An 18,985-nucleotide genomic window follows, 5' to 3' on the forward strand; every position below is an offset into this window, starting at 1 on the left:
GGCCCAGCAGCTGCCACCCCAGGCCAGATAGGATGACATGACCTTCCCTGGTAATGAAAAGGCACTGACAAATCACTGTCTGCTTCTCATAGGGATAGGAGAGGAGGAGGGTTGCTGACACCATCTCCTCACTGTGTTTTTATTACAATTTTTTTTCCTGTGAGTGTGTCCACATTTGTGTCCAAAAAGCGCAGCTCCGGTCGGGGGTCTTGCTTCACGCAAACGCTGCTGTTTGTGGCCGAAGAGATGATGAGATCTGCGTTACCCTCTCTGTCTGCACTGGGCTCCCTGCCTTTATTTTTCCAGCCCAAATTGGCCTTGGTTGAGGAGAGGGATTGTCTTGGCAAAGATTTGAAAAGGATATGCCTGGTTGCGCACCACTCGTTTCAGCAATCTATTAAGCACAACGCAGAGAGGAGAGAAAGTGTCTCCCTTTTTTTTTACCTGCAGTGTTTTTTTCCAGAACATGGACTGCGCTGCATTTAAAACCTTAAGCTGGAGCCTTATCTTTTTTTTCTTTATTTCAGGGAGTAGTGGAAGAGCAGCGGACAGAGGTGTGTATGTGTGTGTATGACTCACCTGTTATAGCTGGTACTCTTGTGGTCTCACGCTCACACCCACACCAGCCCCTCTGTGCCTCCTCCTGCAAGCTGTTCCCTTAACTCACACAGGAAAATGCTTTTTCTGTGTCTGTCCTTCTTGTTGTCTTCCTTTTACTTGTTACTCGTCACACACATTTCTGCGTGACTCTCTGTGGCTCTGACACGCATTCACACAGCCACTTGACATTGATTGCCAGGCTGACTGGGTCATGTTTTATATTCCACGTCGTGGTGAGTTGGCAGTGCGTCTCACGGTCTGAGCCGGATTCCTTTTGGAGGCAGCATGACTATGTGTGATGCTGGTTACACACACACAAAAAGCTCTGTGTGTGTGTGTGTGTGTGCATGCGTGCAAGCATATGTTCGCTATAATATGAATGTGCACAGCCTAAAATCATATTTGTTAACAAACACTTCCAGCAGAAGAGAAAATGATCTCTTTGTCAATTTTATCGATGCAGCTCAGGAAGAAAGCGGCTTATAAACAACAAAGTCAAATTTTAATTTGTTAATCAAATTTCAATTAACCTCTGGAGGTAAACTGAATTGAAATGTATTGACGTGCAGCAGCTTCTTGCTGCCAGCTGTATCAGTCAACACCATATATGCTTTAGGTTAGAGTTGATAACAGTGTTGTGTTAGCTTTTGCACCTCCTGAAATATTAATCACTGGCCACTTCCTCCTTGTTCGGTGCATGATCAGCAGCCTGCCAGCCACTTTATCCTCAACCTACCTCACCGTGCACAACTCCAAACAGCATCCTAATATATTATTAATGGTCTCACAGTTGCTCAGAACGGCCCTCCACCCACAAGTATCCATTACTCTATCTCAGTGCAGTTAACCAATATGAACTGCAGAACAAATTGGTCCAATTAATTAAAATTAAGGTGGAGAGGGAGAGAGCGGGGAAAGAGGAGACACAGTCCAAAAAGATGAGACAGCATAGATCACTCTGAAATGAAGTTGCTTATTTGAGGTAATTTTCCATCACATCTGAAACTATTTTACAACTTAGGTATGGATGGATTGCTAAATAAGCCTACAGGGCACAGGCCCAGGGGCCCAAAGTGTCATGGGACCCCAATGGCCTTTACTACAATATGTCACTTAAAGTACAATGTACTGACAAGGAAGATAATCAAAAAGGCCAGAGGGAGACACAAAAAGATCACAAAGAGATGCAAAGGAAACACAAAGAGAGGAAAAATAACAACAAAAAGGAGAAATGAGACACAGAACTCCCACAAGGATATACAAAATAATAACAAAAAGAGGCAAAACAACAGCATAAAGACACAAAATTACTACAAAAGGGGCAAAACAACAGCAAAGAGAAATGAAATGGCCAAAAAAGACACAAACAACTACAAAGAGATGCAAAACAACCACAAGGAGACACAAAGAGACCAAAAAATGCACAAACTTTCTTCAAAGAGACATAAACAATTACAAAGAGACACAAAACTACCAAAAGAAGACACAAAAGACCACCAAGAGATGCAAAGGACCTGCTAAGAGACACCAAATAACTAAATAAGACATAACATTTCCTCAGAGACGCAAATGACTATGAAGAGATGAAAAACTACCACAAGTCGACACAAAAAGTCCAAAAAAATGCACAAAATTTCCTGAAGGAGACAAAAAGACCTCAAAGGGATGAAAAGGAACTGCAAACAGACACAAAATGACTACACATAGGCAAAACTACAACAAGGTCACATTCCCGCAAGGAGACAAAATTACCACAGATACACAAAACCACAAAAAGATGCATAACAATTACAAAGACATGCAAAACGACAAAAAAGAGCCAAAACCACCACAAAGTATTTGTGTATTTCTTCTATCAATGGAGGAGAGGTGGTGGGGCCTTTGTATATCTGTGCCCAGGGGCCCATTCTCTGAACATCAGCCCTTGAATTTAAGTGTTACATTTTTGTGTTATCTGAGGACCACCTACATCAGAAAAGATCATTTTCTATAAATGCAGAACGCCAGGATTAATCTTGTAATTTTCAAAAAGATATCAACATGGACACAGTAGCTAAGCAACAGTTGCACCATAAATATATTGTCCAATAAAACAGGACATTTTTTCATGTAAAGTCCAGCTAAGTGACACAAATAAATTGATTTACACCCTCTAAAAAAAGCACTCTACTGACTCTTTTTCTCCCCTCTCACAGGAAACGGCCTGACAATGACTTTTATCCCTCGAGCACAGACGTTCCCCAGCTTTCTGTCTGATGAGCAGGAGGAGAGCCAGCACCAGGAAGAGGCACCATCGCCCTCTAGTGGCTGTGAATCCAGTTGCAGCCTGAGACCCCTTCAATGACAGAGAATTGCTCCACCAAAACTGGACACTTTACCCACCACTGTAGAGAGGATGTAGAAATATGTATAGCGACATGTGTAATATATAATTTCCTGTTCAAACAATAGTGTCAACTGTAGAGCGAGTGGTGCACTGAAAGGATCCTGAAAAGGACCTTTTTTGTGTGTGTTGTGTGACAGCCGCAGTAGCTTCAAAGATTGCGCCAAAAATCCTGTAAGCGTAGTTTGAAAGTGTTTTATGTTGTCATTATGCTGTTGAAGGCAACAGGACCCCAATCTTTTTTTTTTTTTTTTTTTTTTTAAGTCACTGCACTACAAGAGGTACAAACACACCACAATGTAAAACAATGTTTAAAAAAGGCTTCAAAATCACACAAGGCTCATTCCAACAATTTGCAGCCTCAGCTACCATTTCATGAGAAAAGACACCAATTTTGGAACAATCCTTCCATACTTACAGTACTTTGCTCCCTCTCTAGAATGTGAAATTGATCAATGCCTTACACAGGAGCAACTTTACTTTGATGGCAGTGATGAATCAGCTAAAGCCCTTAACCCAATGAAACCTGAGCATATTTTCTTGAATTCTTAAAAAAAAATAAAATAAAATAAAATAAAAATGGGAACAAGGCAATGAGCAACAAAAAAGAAACAGCCGAAAAATTAGCAAGAAATTAGTAAAAAGTACAAGAAAAATACCTGAAGGTTAGTGTGAAAAATAAAAAGTTAAAGATCTGGGAAAAGTGCTTAGAAATTACAATAATTTTCTAACAGAATTTTAAATATGCAATTATGATAATTATACATATAGTTATCCCTAGTTTTTTTCCCTAGACAGCTTTTTAAAAAATAATTTTATAAATCTACTAATTTCTTGCAATTTGTGAAACATTTATTACTAAGTTGCTCAGTGCCTTTTTCCCATGTTTTTTAAAGAAACTGCATCAATTTGCAGAGTTCAAAGGTTGAAATACTTGTAAATGGCATCTGAAAGCAGCACAAGGAAAACAATGTTGCTCCAGGTTTCAAAGGGTTTCAAAGCAAAGGGAAAAGTCATTTAGAAATGTAATTCAGCAATACAGGAGTGGGCCATCATGTCAGAAATAGAGATAGAGATATAATGCAGCCCCTCTCACAGCCTCTACTTTCTTAACTGCCAACCCTACATTACACTAGCAGAGATATTTGATTTTAATAGCTTCCAGGCTCTTCTCCAGCCTCATGTTGGTTTGTTAGCAAAAAGGAGAGAAGCGAGATGTTGGTCACGTGATGGGGCAAGTTGCAAAGTTGCACTATGGGACTCAGATGTGGATAGGCCTTTTTTACAGAGGACAATTTGACTTTTCAGGAACAACACAGGTGTAAATAATGAAGTTAACGATGGCCAAATTCCATGTAACTGCTTTGATTTAAGGCTCCTGGTATCCTGCATGCTGACTTGCTGTCACTGGAACACTTAAATACAATAGAGCCATCGTTAATGTTATTAGTAACACAAAGTCAAAATATCTCCTGTGAGAAAAGGACAATTTTGGTAAAACATCATGGTAATTTTTGCCCTGTGGGTATGTTATGTTCAAGGTTAAAATTTAGAAAAAAATATTGGTATTAATGTCTCAATTAAAAAAATCCATGCTGAGTAAAATACACAAAATACTAGCATAGTCTTAAAAGGAATATTGACATTTTGAGAAATTTGCTTTCTTATCAAGGTTAAAGGTCCAGGGTGTTGGATTTAGGGCAATGTATTGACATAAATTGTATATAATATTATAAGTAGGTGTTTAATTACCTGAAAATAAGGATTGTTGTGTTTTTGTTACCATAGAACCTGTTACATTCTGCTGTTAGGCTCAGAGAATGAGGGAAGTAACAATAAATACTTAACCCGGGGAAAAGGCACACACACACAAAAAAAGCAGATTAGGTGTTACCAAAAACTGACTTATTTTCAAAAACAAAGCAGTAAATGTCTATAAGAAATATTCAAAAGGCTTACAAAACACTACTTTCTTTAAAAGCAAAGAAAGCGAAACTAAAGCTTATTAATAAACAAATTAATCCATAAACACACAAATAGGTTCCCCCACATGCCCAAAACAAAAGTAACAATCACAGAGTCCAGGATCACTACAACTAATTTCTTCAGTCTGGCAGTCGTTGCCACACTGGCCCAGGGCTCACTCACTCTAACGCCTGGCTTCTTCAGTCTTTATACTGCATGCTCCCGATCAGCAGATTGAGCACAGGTGTGCTCTATCAGATGTACTCAATCACCCTCTACACGTGAGAAGGAGGGGAGGGTGGAACATGGAGAGGCACACAAGAAACACACAGGAAAAAAGGCACAAAAATGGCACACCTACTTCTCCCCCAGAGCCAGCTATATCTGCCCTTGTTTATGGAGATCGCCATATTCACTGCAATGTTTCTATGGTATCCCAGAAAGAACAAGCTAAACACTGGCTCTAGGGCAATTTGCATTTCTACGTTGGCCAATGTAGCTTGAAGTCCATTTGTAATGAGCAGAATCAAAAGACTTTATAATGTGAAACTACTTGACTGCTTGATTTAGAGAGGTAGAGACATCTCTGGATAATTTGGCTCCGGGTGAAACCTTCCTCAATGTTTGGATCTTAGGTTATCAGAGAAAAGAAGTGCACATTAGCAGGTGCTGGGCGAGCAGCCTGTCAGCAACAAGCCAAACAGTATTAGAAAAACACTGATTTATAACATGAAGCTGCTTTATTCGGTGATTTTTACTGTTTTAATCACCTGGCCTGTTTATTTTGGAGAGGGGAAGACCCCTGCAGATATTTCGGCTCGTGGTTAAAAACCTACTGACCAATGAATACTGAAGAAATCTTACACACTAGACCTTCAGAGACAAAATTGATGCCATTCTTGTGTTTGTACGTTAAATCTGAAGCCACAGCCAGCAGCTGGTTAGCTTAGCTTAGCATATTGAAAACAGCTAACCTGACTCTTTCCAAAGCTAACAAACTTTGTCTACCTGAACCTGTAAAACCACGTTTTATACACTTGGGTTTTGTACGATTTAAATAAATGGGATATAACATGTTGGTGTGCTTTAGAGGTGCTGGTAAACGGATATTTAGGTTAGCTGTTTCTCCTTATTCTTAGTGCAAACAAAGCTAAACGCTTGTTGATGGCAGCCTAGGGTCTGTACACATGCAGCATTTTTTGCGCCCTTAAATACATTGTTTTCGGTGTAGATGCACAGAAGGCTTTCTCAAAAGTGAGAAAGACATTGTTGCAGAATGCAAGCATTTGTAAACACCAAATTTTGATGGTGCAATGACTGTTTCCTGAGATAAACAAAGATCAACTTCTAGAATAGAAATGCGCAATGCAGGTCAAGTAACTCAGAGCAGTCAATCTCACCCGTCAGATATCTTCTCTTTCTATTGTAAATATCAGTGTATAATGACAGACAAAATTACTTATTTTAGTGCAGGGCTAACCAGAAATTTACATCAGTCCCACAGACAACATTTTAAACCTAAAACCCACATAATAAAACACCTGGAAGAAGGTCAGCAAGATCAGTAGGCTATGATACGATGCTTGTTATGGTCACCTTACAGTTAGAGTTGCACTCAGCGCTCGGCCTCACGATTTCCAAGCGGCTAAAGACGCAGAATGTGTCCCAGCCTGTTAACATTAATGGTATCAATCTTCTCATCTAATTCTTGTCAAGAAAACAAAAGTATATGTCCATGAGTGTCCAAAGATACTTGTATCATTTTGTTTTACATCCATTAGCAACACCATAGGATATTGGTAGTGTTTGTCACTAAAATAGCCAAAATTAGAAGAAAACCTATCAACTACTTTCAGTAAATCCTTTCCATAGCACGTTAGTGACATTTGTCACTGAGTACATGACCGCTGTGACGATAATGCTCACTGCATTGTCCTCCTCGAGTAAGAAGTGCCTTCCGACACAGACCGCAGAGTGTGAGACCTAACCAAAGCATCGTCTTTGGGCTTTGAGTTTACCATTGTGGACAAACATTAGCTCTGAACCTTCAAAACATTTTCAAAAGTCTTAAGTTCCTCTTAAATACTTTCAATCCAGCTGTGAGATGCCATGTCACATCTGAAACACGAACCCTAACTCTAGAGCTCTTTTAGAAAGTTGAGAATGACACTTGTTGCCTGTTGGTGGCTGTCAGTAGACTTATTTCATTTCTCTAAATATCTGTGGTAAGAGTGGCTTTTTGTTGTGTCATGTTTTGTTAAAGAAAAAGTACGAATACAGAAGTCGCAGCAACAGCTCTGAAAACGATTCCAGTGACAATCAGTTTGAGGCAGCAAAGCAGACCTTTAATGTCAAACCTAATTTGAATGTGTTTTTTATTGTTAAAAGATCCCTGCAGAAGATACATACATTTTGTGCTGAAATTAACTTACTAAGTTAAGTAAGTCACTTTATTTTGTATATTGTATTTAAAAGAACTCAGCCTTCATATCAATTTGAGCCTCAAACAAAGTGCCCATTTCCAGATGTGTCTGCATCACAGAGCCCATAGTAACAGTACGTAGACAGACACTTTATGACATATCCGGTCATGTTTCTGCCCTAGTTGTCTGGAGTCTTAGTTCAAGTGTGGTTTATCAGTGTATGTATAATAGTTCCACTACATCTGGAGCATTAGAGCAGTACTAACTGAGACTACTGGAGAAAGTTCTAGTTGACTGTGTTTATCATTTGCAGATTTTGTTGTTTATTGTAGCCATTCACTTCTTTGTAGGTATGACGTGTCATCATGATTTCTGTTATTGTTACTACAGTATATGATTGTGTTTGTGTCCACCACGTTTTGTGTTCTGTTACTGTCAGATTATATGTTAATAGCACTTTGAATACATTGAGTGTAGGACTACAGTTTTCACTAAATGTACATATGTAATGTTTTTGATGATAAAAAGGTAATAAATTGAATGTTCTATCACGTATCAGCCTTTTTTATGCCAACTGGAGTGGTGAATGAAAAGGTAAGTAACAGTCAGTTGAAGGATTTGTTCAACATTTGGGGAAACCCGCTTATTCACTTTCTCACTGAGTTACATAAGAGGATTGATACCACTCTTATGTAAGTACAAAGTAATGGGCCAGGCCAGCGGCTTAAAAGTGTAAAAAAACAGGGTAAACAGCTTGCCTGGATCTTTTCACCGATAACAAAGTCTGCCCATAAGCACCTCTAAAATAACTCTCCAAAATCACAGACTGCATAAAATAAGTGGACAAAGCCTCGGCCTGAAAAGTGAAACCAACGCATTAGTGCCTTAAACCTGCATTCTTTCTAATGGCCAACAGGGGGCGACTACATTAGTTACAGACAGTATAGACATTAATGACAAAATGACCCTATTTCTCACTTAATTCATTAACTTAGTAAACATTTTATGAATTAATTTATGGGCTCAATAGCTAGTTTCAAGTCTTCTTTAATGAACCATGATCTTCATTATGTCTGGCATGAAACAGTAGTAAAAAGAGTTATGTTTTAGTGTGTGACTTCATTGTGTTTAACAAGTCGCTTCCACGGTGACATATAGGCTGAGCCCTGAACCTGTGTTATTGGGTGCCGCCTGTGTTTTCATCATAGAATGTTTCTTTTACAGTGTGTTTTCAGTTCATCAAAGTTCATTGTAACATGAAGGTTGCATGGACAGAGACCTAGCTACCAGTTTCCCAGTCTTTGTGCGAAGCGAACAGACTGCAAGCACTACCTTCTTATTTACAGGACATGTCGGTAGTATTATGCTGTGTTCAAAACACAGGAACCTCTGAGCTCGCAGCTACATCATAAGAAGTCATGTAAAAAACATGCTTGGTGTTCAAATGATTAAGTCATGAGATCACAGCTGCAACATTGATGCTACTGTAGGTGCCTAGAAGCATCTGAGGTTATCAATAAGCCAGTCAGTGAGTGAGTCACGTAATGCAGGTAATACAAAGGCATAGTGTCGGAGGAAAAAGATGAGGCCGTTGGGAATATCAGCATTTCTGTTCAGACATATGATAAAATTACGAAGTACAGCTCTACACAACTAGAACGGCAATATATTAGTATACCAACCACTAAAAAATTAGAGTCCATGGCCTGCTCCATTTCTGAAAACATCAGCAAACACGTCACAACTTGTGAACTCGGAGATTCTAGAACATTTCCACTTTCCACTTATGAGGTGTTCAAATGGATTTCTGCTGCGAACACGGTAAACACGACCCCAAATGAACGCACCAACAATCTTCTCATCCAACTCTTGGCAAAAAAGCAAATAAGCATATTTCCCCAAATGTTGAACTACTCCCTAAATAATACAAGCACAGACATGAAGATAGAGGGTTTTCAGGTTTACAGGAAATAATTTGGTTTCTTCTCAATGAAGTCTCTCTGTGGTATTGTTCTTTTCACATTCCCACTTCACAGGAAATCACAGCAAAAAGGCTATGGCATTGTTTTATTTATACCACATTAAGTCATTTACAGTCACACATCAGTTTCAGTATTGCTGGTCACACACACAGCATCACAAGTATCACAGTCAAATGTTGCAGCTTCTACTGTTTTGCCGGGGAACAGCAAGATGAGAAAATGAAGGCAAAAAAAAAACGTGTGATTCCAAACTATATTGTCCATTTATGTTCCACATTTCTAGCTTGTCCACATTTGTCTTGTTTTCTAGCCTGCATATCCATTAGTGCCTCAGCCACTGCCTCCATTTCTATGGAGATAAATGAATCACATTAAACATAAACAACACACAGCTTGAGAGTAGGACCATAAAACTTAAATATTGATTTGCAGAGGCACACAGGCAATCTTAGAAATCATAAAAATAATATAATACAACTTGGAAAACTTGTGACAGCTTATCATAAAAATGACTTCTTTTTTTTTTTTAATTACATAAAACGCAGAGTTAAAAAAAAAAAAAAAGAACCAACACATTCATCAACAAACAGTGGAAAGACAAAGTATAAGGAGATATAAACAGAAGCACAGGATTATCTAATTAGAGTTTAGCTTTCATAATAAGAGCACGCTGTAACTAGAATGCAGCCATCCCAGACAGAAAGCCCTTTGGGGAAAGCAACAGTCTCAAGTGATGGTACAGTGCTGAGTGACTGCTTTTCTTTTCCGTTAGATGATTAGACACCATTGTCAAGCTTTTGAATGGAAACCAGGAGGGATGAAAGTAAAAGGAGAGCAATTACACAGGCTTTTGTCAATCGTTTTACTCAGGGGTTATGGAAGTGAAAAGAATGATTATACAGGCCTTTGTCTGCTCTTTCTGCATGACGCTTACTGTCAAATATTGTTTTGCCCAAAACAAATATTTCCTCAACAGTAATTATGAAGTACATACTACATTTAATTAATGGGAGCAGGGTTGGACACAAACAAACTCGTCAGCTCTCTGAGACTTACATGAGCAGCAGCTTGTTAACTCATTTCAAACCACAGGATGAATATTAATCACTGCCAGTGTGATCCCTGCATCTTATTAAAAAAATCAAATAATTATAATCAGAACGTGTCAATATATGTTTTATTTTGGCTCATATTAGCGCTGGCTTCAGAAAATATTCAGAATCCGTCACTGGACACTTTATTGTATTGTAGACTTAATTATAAATAGAAAAAAAAATACCATTTTTGCCCATCTACACTCAATAACCCATAATGTCAAAGTGAAAACATGTTTTTAGAATTTTTTGTAAATTAAATAAAAATAAAAAAATGGTAATCTCAGATTTACAATTAGACCATGTGCTGTGCTCTCCAAGTTGCAGTCAGGTGCATCCTAATCATCCTTGAAATATGTCTAGAGCTGGATTGGAGTCCATCAGTGGCAAATTGAATTGATTGAATATGCGTGCAGTTTAGAAAGGCACACTGCTGTGTTTTTAAGCTGGTCCCAAAATTGACACTGCATGTCAGGACAAAAAAAAAAAAAAACAAACAAAAAACACCACTAATCTTTAATAATTTGCAAAAATTTCTTAAAAACATGTTTTAACTTGGTCATTACTGGTGCAGATTAATGGGCAAAAATGGAAATGTATACATCTAAAATGACATCAACAAAAATAATGCATAAAGTGAAAGAGTCTGAATACTTTCTGATGCCACTGTACATGCATCATCTGTGTTTGTGAAAAACTACACATTATGCACTACGTCATATTTATATATGTTCATTTATAACGTTTGGTTTTGTGTGATCGCACAGTCTGTAGGTTGGCATAGACCGGGCAATTTTTTATTTGCCTGGACTTCATTGCCATCCTGGGACACACAGAGACGTTCTCATAGAAGTTTGGCTGTGAATATGAGGTAGATTTGATTAGTATATGAGGTATTAGACAAGGACAATGTGGCAGATGGTAATGACTGAGCTTGGCAAAAAGAAAGAATCGCAAAAAGAAAGACACCTCTAAATGGGCTGAAATATGCTTTTGATGATGACAATTAAATTACCTTATCACATTACACAGCTTTAATTACATTTTTAAAAAAAAAGATGTGACACATTTATTCAATTAAGTTACACGAAGAGTACAATAATATGACTTGACATAAAAGAAGTGTTAATTCATAAGATTAAATATTCTTTATCTTTGATCTTTTCAAACAATTTGATATATTGGCTACATCTTGACATGCTGCTCTGATCATTATCAAAAAAGCAATCACACGGTCAGTTATTGTTAGGCAGCATTAGTTAAGTTACAAGCATAAATGCAGGGTATTAGGTTACATGATTACAGGGCCGTGCTGTACCAAACATGATTAATAGTAAACTTCAATGGATTTATAATAAAGTGCATGTCTAAAGAGCAGGTAAGGGAGGGCCTTAAAAGTGTCAAGTGCAAAGACAAGAGTAGAAATGATAACTAATGTGAGGCTCACCTGTCTCTGAGACGGGTGCAGTTTGACTCTGTACTCCTTTCTCCTGTTCTTCTTCCTGTGGCAATTATGAGACAAAAGTAAAAACTGGAGGTGCAACAAAAGAACAAAATTTTGGATGCAACATCACACTTTTCTGATAATTTCTAATGAGTCTTCTGAAAGCACCAATAATAAAAGAACAGTCACATTTTTAGCCATGCTAGCAGCTTGTTGCTCTAAGGATGGCTGTATTGATCTGTTGGTCAGTGCAAAGCGGCGACCTGCGGGGCTGGAAAAAAATAAAGCCAATGCAAAGTGCCAGAACTGCAGTCCCTTAGATGGCTGCTTGAGGTTAGCTCTATGACACAGTCCATCCCCCTGTTAAAATGCCCAGCTTTAAAGCAGAAATACTTATATTGACAGCCTGATACAAAAAAATGTTTTTGTTTCTATAGCTAATTTCCACATTCATGACACCAGTACAGGGGGATTTTTCTATAGCTCACTTATTTACATTTTATTAAAGCTTAAAGTTATGCATAATTGGGGGTGGACTGATTTGTGGACAGGCGAGGCGTTGCTACAGTCTATGAGTCAGATTAACCACTCGCTTCTCCACAGCTCCAACCTCTTGTCCAAATATGGTCACCTCTGGCTCCAAAAAAATCAAGATGGTAACAGCTGAAATGCCAAATTCGGGACTTCAGAACAAGAGTTCAAAAACCAAAAATGTGATGTCATGGTAGCTACGTCTATTATTTGTCAGTGCACCACTTTGGTCCAGACTGAAATATTTCACCAGCTATTGCACAGAAGTGTACAAACATTCATGGTCCCCAGAAGATGAATCACTTTAGTTATTCTCTTTTTAGCTTGTGCAGTGGTTCCAAACCCCCACAGGAGATTACAAGAAAAATCTGACAAATCAAAATGTGTTTAACAGAACAGAAAACATGGAAAGAAATACATAGAAAAAAATATGCTGATTTTGTTCTTATTTTGTTCATACTGCCCTTTGTTGGCATTTTTCTCTTGAAACCACCATGATTTTTTATCTCTTTAAGTGTACTGGAATAATTTAAATACAACAAGAAAAACAAAAACTGCTCTTCAGTAAAGGTAGTCAAAATCAGTAGACATATGCAACCACTGACTGTGGCTTCATTTTAAGAGGACCAGTGCTGACGCACCAACATGAAGTTGACATTGTTGATTTTTTTAGTGAAATATCGCGACAACTATTGGATACACTGCCATCCAATTTGGTTCAGATATCCTGACGACTTTGGTCATTTCTCCACCTTTTTAATCGAGCACCATCCTTTAGTCAGAATTCAATTTTGCCAAATACTTTAGTTCATGAACAAATAACTGCAAAACTTATCACATTCCAATCAGCCTCAGCTGTACATTGTGTTGTTGCTATGACGGTAAACATGGTAAACAATGACTGCTTACTTAACATCAGCATGTTAGCATGCTGGCGTTAGCATTCAGCTCAAAGCAGAAAGCTAGCATGGCTGTTAGTGTTGTAGACTGTAGGTACTAAGGTACTCACTCAAATATATTCTATTTGATTATGTCTCTCAGCCCTTTGTTTCAAACTGCAAAGATCCAAGCACTTTGTGTCAATTAGTTTTGGAGTTTTGTTTGCAAAAGATACAAGAAAACAGTGTTGGATCTTACCTGTGCTTCACTGCTACTATGATGATGACAATGAGTAAAATAAGTGCAGCAGCTCCAGCACCAATGTAAATGTACATCATGTACACAGATAAGCTGATTCCACCTGAAAAGGATAGATAATAAAAAATGAGCAGCTTGAAAGCGTTGGTTTTCTCAAGGAAAGTAACTAAACAATGATTTATTTGTGGTGAATGAGAAACATTTCAGACTCACACTCGTGACTCACAGATACATTACAATAAAGCATATACGTAGCGTGCAGACACACACATCTCACAGTACTCAGAGATGCGGCACAGGATGTTGTGGTTTCTGCAGGTGTGAGTCTGCTAGTACTTTCCTTGAGATTAACACTGGAAACATTTCTTTATCGTATTCATTAGGTTTCATCAATCGCTACAGGCCTAAATGATGTGACATGTTGAATTTGCATCCACAAATCATTTTAAATACAAGAAATAATTCATCATCCAGCCATGAAGGCCATATGAATATGTGTATGTTAACAACTTCATGATGTCTGTCTTTGTACCTGGAGGGGGCACAGTAAGTAGCACAGTGGTCGTCCGTACCCCTGCATCTGTGCTGAAGGTACAGCGGTAGAAACCACCGTCTTCCGGCACCACACCTGTCAGATGCAGAGTGACATCCAGGCTGTCTGCACAGCTCACCCGGCCTCTGTCGCTGTAGTCCTCACTCACCAGACCCCCCTCCACCTTTTTACACACTCCGATAATGCCCCAGGGCTGGCCATGTGGCATCTTCTCCAAAATGACCTGGTAGACGGTGCCATTGTGTTCGTGGTTACAGCTGATGGTCTGGTTGTTGTCCTGCTCTGCCGACAACTCTGTGTCCGTCTTGATCACCTCTGGGGTGGGGGGCTCTGTGCTGTTGTCTTCTTCTGGGGGCTCATCTGTAAACACAGGAAATGAGTCAGGAAATAGCTTTGTCAACGAAATGCACAATGGAAAATGAAAGAATCTGTGAAGTTTCATTTTCAACATCATTTTTTTTTCTTTAGTCAATAGTGGGGGTGCCCTGATTTAATACAACTCAAAATTTCCACCTCAGTATTTTCTGCCGTGTCGTTTACCTAAATCTTCCACCTGAATGGTCCTTGTCCAAGGGCCTTGTGGGAAGGTCTGAACAGAGCAGTGGTAAACTCCGATATCCTGGTGAGTGACGTTCCTCATAGAAATACTTCCATCCATAGGTGTGGTCCTCAGGAACTCTATCCTCTCCCGGTAATGGTGAGAAAAGGCCACTCCAAACTCTGGATGGAAAACAGCTACTGGATTCTTGTCTGGTACTTTGGTCCAGGACACCATGCTGAGGTTGCCGTCCCAGGGGCACAAACAGTCGAGAACCATCCCCTCCTCCAGACGGACTGTAGCCGCCTCTATCTGCTGGACAGCAACTGGATAGAGTGCATTTCTTTATTCATTCAGAATCTAGAAATCATTATTTCTATAAAGATGCAAACTGATAAATGTAAAAGTCGGTAAATATCAATAACATTCAAGAAAAAGCAGTTGTTTAATATATACTTTCAATGTATCAGTACAGCATCAAATAAGAAATTGTGTTTACGTCTATGCAACACAGTAAAAAAAAAAAGGCCATGTTTTTTCCCTGAAATCTCCTCTACTTAAGATGAACACAGCCATTCACAGCTTGGAGGCCATCCCCGGGTTAATGGTAATTAGGCTAATTTGAGCCAGTACACATAAACACAACTGACAATAGTTAGTGATCGAGCTTCCAAGTTTTCAAAGCCTCTTATCCGAGCTGAATGACAAATGATTTCAAGTCCAATGATGTCCTTGGGAGAGTTCTGGCAGGTTTAGAATAATAATGTCTTGCAAAACTTACAATAACAAGCTTTTCGACCATCTCCCCAAAGAGTTAAAATCAAAAGAAATTGTGGAGAAAAGCAATGTTTAGTTTTAATTTCAGATTAGATTAAAAACTGATGAAACTCCATCAAAAGCATCAAGTTAATTACACTCAATTTTCAGAGTACCCTGACGGAACAGTGAGTGACACTTTCAACAGTCAATAAAAGTGTTGTCATTTAACATTTTGCCATTCACGAAAAACAATCTGTAACATTTAAAAATAAATAGAACTCCATACCTTTGAGAAAAGGAAGAAAGATGAGTACCACGAAGTACCAGTGGTCCTTTTGTACAGCTCCCATCTTGCCCCACCGAGGGAGAATGAAAGCTGCATTGATGAGACGAGTGGAGAGGCACCCGAGCTGCACTTCCTGCTAGCTCTCTGGCTACAGAGAAGCACTTGAGCTTCTGGGGCACACTTCATGGTAGCCCACTGTTAGCTCATTCCGCACAGAGGGGCACTTTATCCCTCGGGCTGAGAATGGGAGGCAAGCTTATGGCATAATGTGGCACGGTGGAATCCATCCTAAAAATTTTTAAATTGTAAAGATGTTGACCTCAGACAGCTGAATTCTTTTTAAAAAATCAAATCATTACTTTTTAAAGGGACACTTCACCTTCAAAATAACAATTTGTAAATCAATCACTCATCCTGTGTTGTGTTGAATTTGTGAGAAAAATTTTGTTTTTCTCGCATGCCTCCACAGTTAACAGAGAATCCAATCCACAGCAAACATTTTCGATGAATTGAAGTAAAGGGGGACCATGTACAACTACAGCAAGACTAGTTAAAAACATTCATTTGCAAACTCACAAAAAGCTCATGCAGTATTATACAAGTCTCAGTTATCCAGTCACATGTTCAGAACAAATGCACAAACAGTACAAATAAAACAAACATATTACAGGAACAATGCTGTGATATGTTTGTTTAATGTGTACATGTGTGCATTTGTGTTTTAAAAACAAAAAATGTAATATGCGCAATAAATAGTTTTGCTTTTAAAACTTTTTTTTTTAATTCATCGAGAAGTTTCTTCACTAGAAGGATGCAATGAGAGGTTTTTTTTTTTTTTTTACAAATTCAACAAAACAGTGGTTGAGTTATTGATATACAAATGGTTACTTTGTGGTTGAAGTATTCCTTCCTATACTTTTTGGCATTTCATAAAATAATTGATAAGTAAAGGGTGCAAATCTTGAACTGAATAACATTTGGTTTGTGAGGGTTTTGAGATTGGCAATGTCAGAATAAACATGAATTTCTTTAGACATTCAGGGATCCCAGAAGATGATTTCTTCTGACTTTGGATATCCTCCAACTTTTTCTGTAATGTCACGTCGTCATTAAAATAGTAAAATATCTCAACAGCAATTCGACGGATTAAAGGAATTTGCTACAGATATTTAATGCCCCTTGAAGAGAAATCCTAATGACTCTGGTGATACCCTGACCTTTCCTAAAGCGCAGCCATGAGGTTCACATTTGTGTTCTTTATTTTAATATCTCAAGTACAGACTGCCATGGTAACTGTAGACTTTAATGGTTCCCAGGTGATGATTTACAAATAGATTCACTTTGAATCTCTTTGATTCACTTTACTTACATCTAGCACAGCATTTCCCAAACCTCTCCTGGAGGACCACTTGTCCTGCATGTTTTAGATGTCTCCCTGCTGCAACAAAGCTGAATTCAAACCATTAGCTTGTCATCAAGCAGCTTTGGGAGTTCATAATGAGTTGATCATTTGAATCAGCTGAGCAGGAAGAGATCTAAAACATTCAGGACTAGTGGTGCTAGAGGTTTGGGAAAGGTCGATCTAGCACCATCATCAGGACAAAATTTCTGTTTATGCATGATGGCCTGCAAAACGTAATGAAAAACACATGACTGTACTTTGTGTTTAGTGCTAATACAGGAGCTAATGTTAGCAGACTAACTCATTAAAATGGGAACTGAATGCAGTAAACACCTGGTAAACATCAACATGCAGGCATTTTTTATCAAGTATGTTAGCATGCTGATGTTAGCCATTAAATTAAAGCAGCACTTTGAGTCAGTACATCCTTTACAGAGCTGCTGGCATTGCTGTAGACTTTGAACATAGTTTTTTCCTGTAAATACAAGGTTTTCAGAGTCTGTGAAAAGCTATGCGTCACACTTCTCTTGGTTTATCACCAACTAACCCAAGGTGGTATGATGTGAACAACAGTACACCGCTAAGACCACAATAGCTGTATTTAAAGCCTCAGCTGAGGTACTTCCTGAAAAAATGACACTGTTTACAACAAAGTATGATGCCAATGTGAGCACTTTGTTCCAGTGAAACCAGACAGTACAAGACAGAATCTAAAATTTGCCACTTGGCACTTTAATATCAAAACTATTAATATCTACTAAGTATAAAACATGATAAAAACGACATAAATATAATCAGTTATTTAGCAGCTGGGAAAGGTTTTCAAGGCACTTCAACAGGTAGGCACTTGTGGGATCCTGCTTGTTTTCTGCATCTGTGGTTGATGGGGGGGAAAAAAAGGCACAATTGTAAACAACAGGACATGCAAAATCTAGTGTTCATATTCAGCATCACGGCAGGTACTGATACGTCTTCATCAAAGAGAATATATGCATACCCTTCTTAGAGATGGTACGTGCCTCCTCAATTCTCAATCGAACAGAGGGACACTTCAAAGTGGTCTTAGCCTTTGAGGGGAAATTAGAAAGACAGATTAGGATGAGTTGATGAGGCTGAAACCAGGAGAGATCTTTTCTCTGGAATATAATCAGGAGATATAAAAAAGCTGGTCATTCTATCTAAATGTGAGAGGACTCTTTCAAGCAGATTTTAGGAGCAGACAGAGTGAAGACACCCCAAGATTTTATTTGACATATATCACCAATAAACTCCAGTACTAGCCAGTAAAATAAAGTTTTAGTGTTTGGATGCATGTGTGTGTTTGTGCGTGTGTGTACCCTCTGATTGTTATGGAGCAATGCCCAAAGTGCAGAAGCTCCCATAGAGCGAGTTTCCATCACTTTACTGTTTAGACAGCAGAGCAACACTTTCATGGCCTTGTCTGAAAGAAAGATATACAGATAATAATAAACATGAATCTGCTGGGGAGAAAGTTGTTTTTTTTCCAATTCAAAATGACAAAAACAGCACTTTTTAAAAGTATTCTAGCTATCAAAAGCTAGATAGACCAGCATATCGAAAACTGTTGACCTGGTAAACACAACTTAATGATATTTTTAGGTGTAAACTGAAACACTAGCTTCACTGCACTGTTATTATATGGGTCATTTCCTCATCCATCGCAGCTACATAGTTTCATTTGTACCCATTCATGTGGAAATTTGACAATGGTAATGTGGTCATATAACTCATCTCCTGTGAGATGATTGATTGATTGAGATCATACTGTCTGCACAACATACACAGGAAATGTGATCTTTCCACAGGAAACAAAAATCATGCTACACAACAAGTTCCACCCATCTGGTCCTACAACTTCCACCTGCAG

The 18,985-nt window shown here is 38.6% G+C and overlaps 3 protein-coding genes across 7 annotated transcripts in view; 1 reads left to right on the forward strand and 2 right to left on the reverse strand.

Annotated features, from left to right (window-relative positions):
* The window catches only part of dok6 (docking protein 6), a 58,502-nt gene extending 50,578 nt beyond the window's left edge, over nt 1–7,924 (forward strand). Inside the window, exons 8-9 of one of the 2 annotated variants that reach the window (XM_042510626.2) lie at nt 528–554; nt 2,796–7,924. In XM_042510626.2, coding sequence (XP_042366560.1) covers nt 528–554; nt 2,796–2,944 — 176 coding nt within the window. In that variant the 3' untranslated portion in view covers nt 2,945–7,924. The remainder of the gene's footprint in view (nt 1–527; nt 555–2,795) is intronic. The other variant, XM_042510627.2, reaches the window with a different exon arrangement.
* A 1,499-nt stretch (nt 7,925–9,423) lies between these two features.
* Nucleotides 9,424–17,665, reverse strand: cd226 (CD226 molecule). Of its 3 annotated transcripts, XR_015775435.1 has the most exons (7): nt 15,696–17,665; nt 14,653–14,976; nt 14,092–14,472; nt 13,560–13,662; nt 13,432–13,477; nt 11,895–11,949; nt 9,424–9,702 (listed from the first exon to the last, which is right to left on the reverse strand). XR_015775435.1 is itself a non-coding variant. In XM_042510904.2 (6 exons), exons 1-6 carry the CDS (start codon nt 15,757–15,759, stop codon nt 11,180–11,182), a joined length of 1,053 nt encoding a protein of 350 aa, XP_042366838.2. In that variant the 5' UTR covers nt 15,760–17,665; the 3' UTR covers nt 9,424–11,179. The 3 variants fall into 3 exon arrangements, 2 of the variants coding, with proteins under 2 accessions (XP_042366838.2, XP_042366840.1); XM_042510904.2 differs by lacking the exon at nt 13,432–13,477 and having other exon boundaries at nt 9,424–11,305; XM_042510906.2 differs by lacking the exon at nt 13,432–13,477 and having other exon boundaries at nt 15,696–16,655.
* Nucleotides 17,666–17,808: 143 nt separating this feature from the next.
* The window catches only part of rttn (rotatin), a 41,767-nt gene continuing 40,590 nt past the window's right edge, over nt 17,809–18,985 (reverse strand). The window contains exons 47-49 of one of the 2 annotated variants that reach the window (XM_042510440.2): nt 18,435–18,538; nt 18,095–18,164; nt 17,809–17,971 (exon numbers count right to left, since the gene is read on the reverse strand). In XM_042510440.2, coding sequence (XP_042366374.2) covers nt 17,892–17,971; nt 18,095–18,164; nt 18,435–18,538 — 254 coding nt within the window. In that variant the 3' untranslated portion in view covers nt 17,809–17,891. Of the gene's footprint in view, nt 17,972–18,094; nt 18,539–18,985 lie in introns of both variants that reach the window. The other variant, XR_015775434.1, reaches the window with a different exon arrangement.

The sequence above is a fragment of the Plectropomus leopardus genome, chromosome 21 (genome assembly GCF_026936395.1).
Source record: "Plectropomus leopardus strain MGB_pleo_1.0 chromosome 21, ASM2693639v1, whole genome shotgun sequence".
In the NCBI taxonomy this organism is placed as follows: Eukaryota; Metazoa; Chordata; class Actinopteri; order Perciformes; family Serranidae; genus Plectropomus; species Plectropomus leopardus.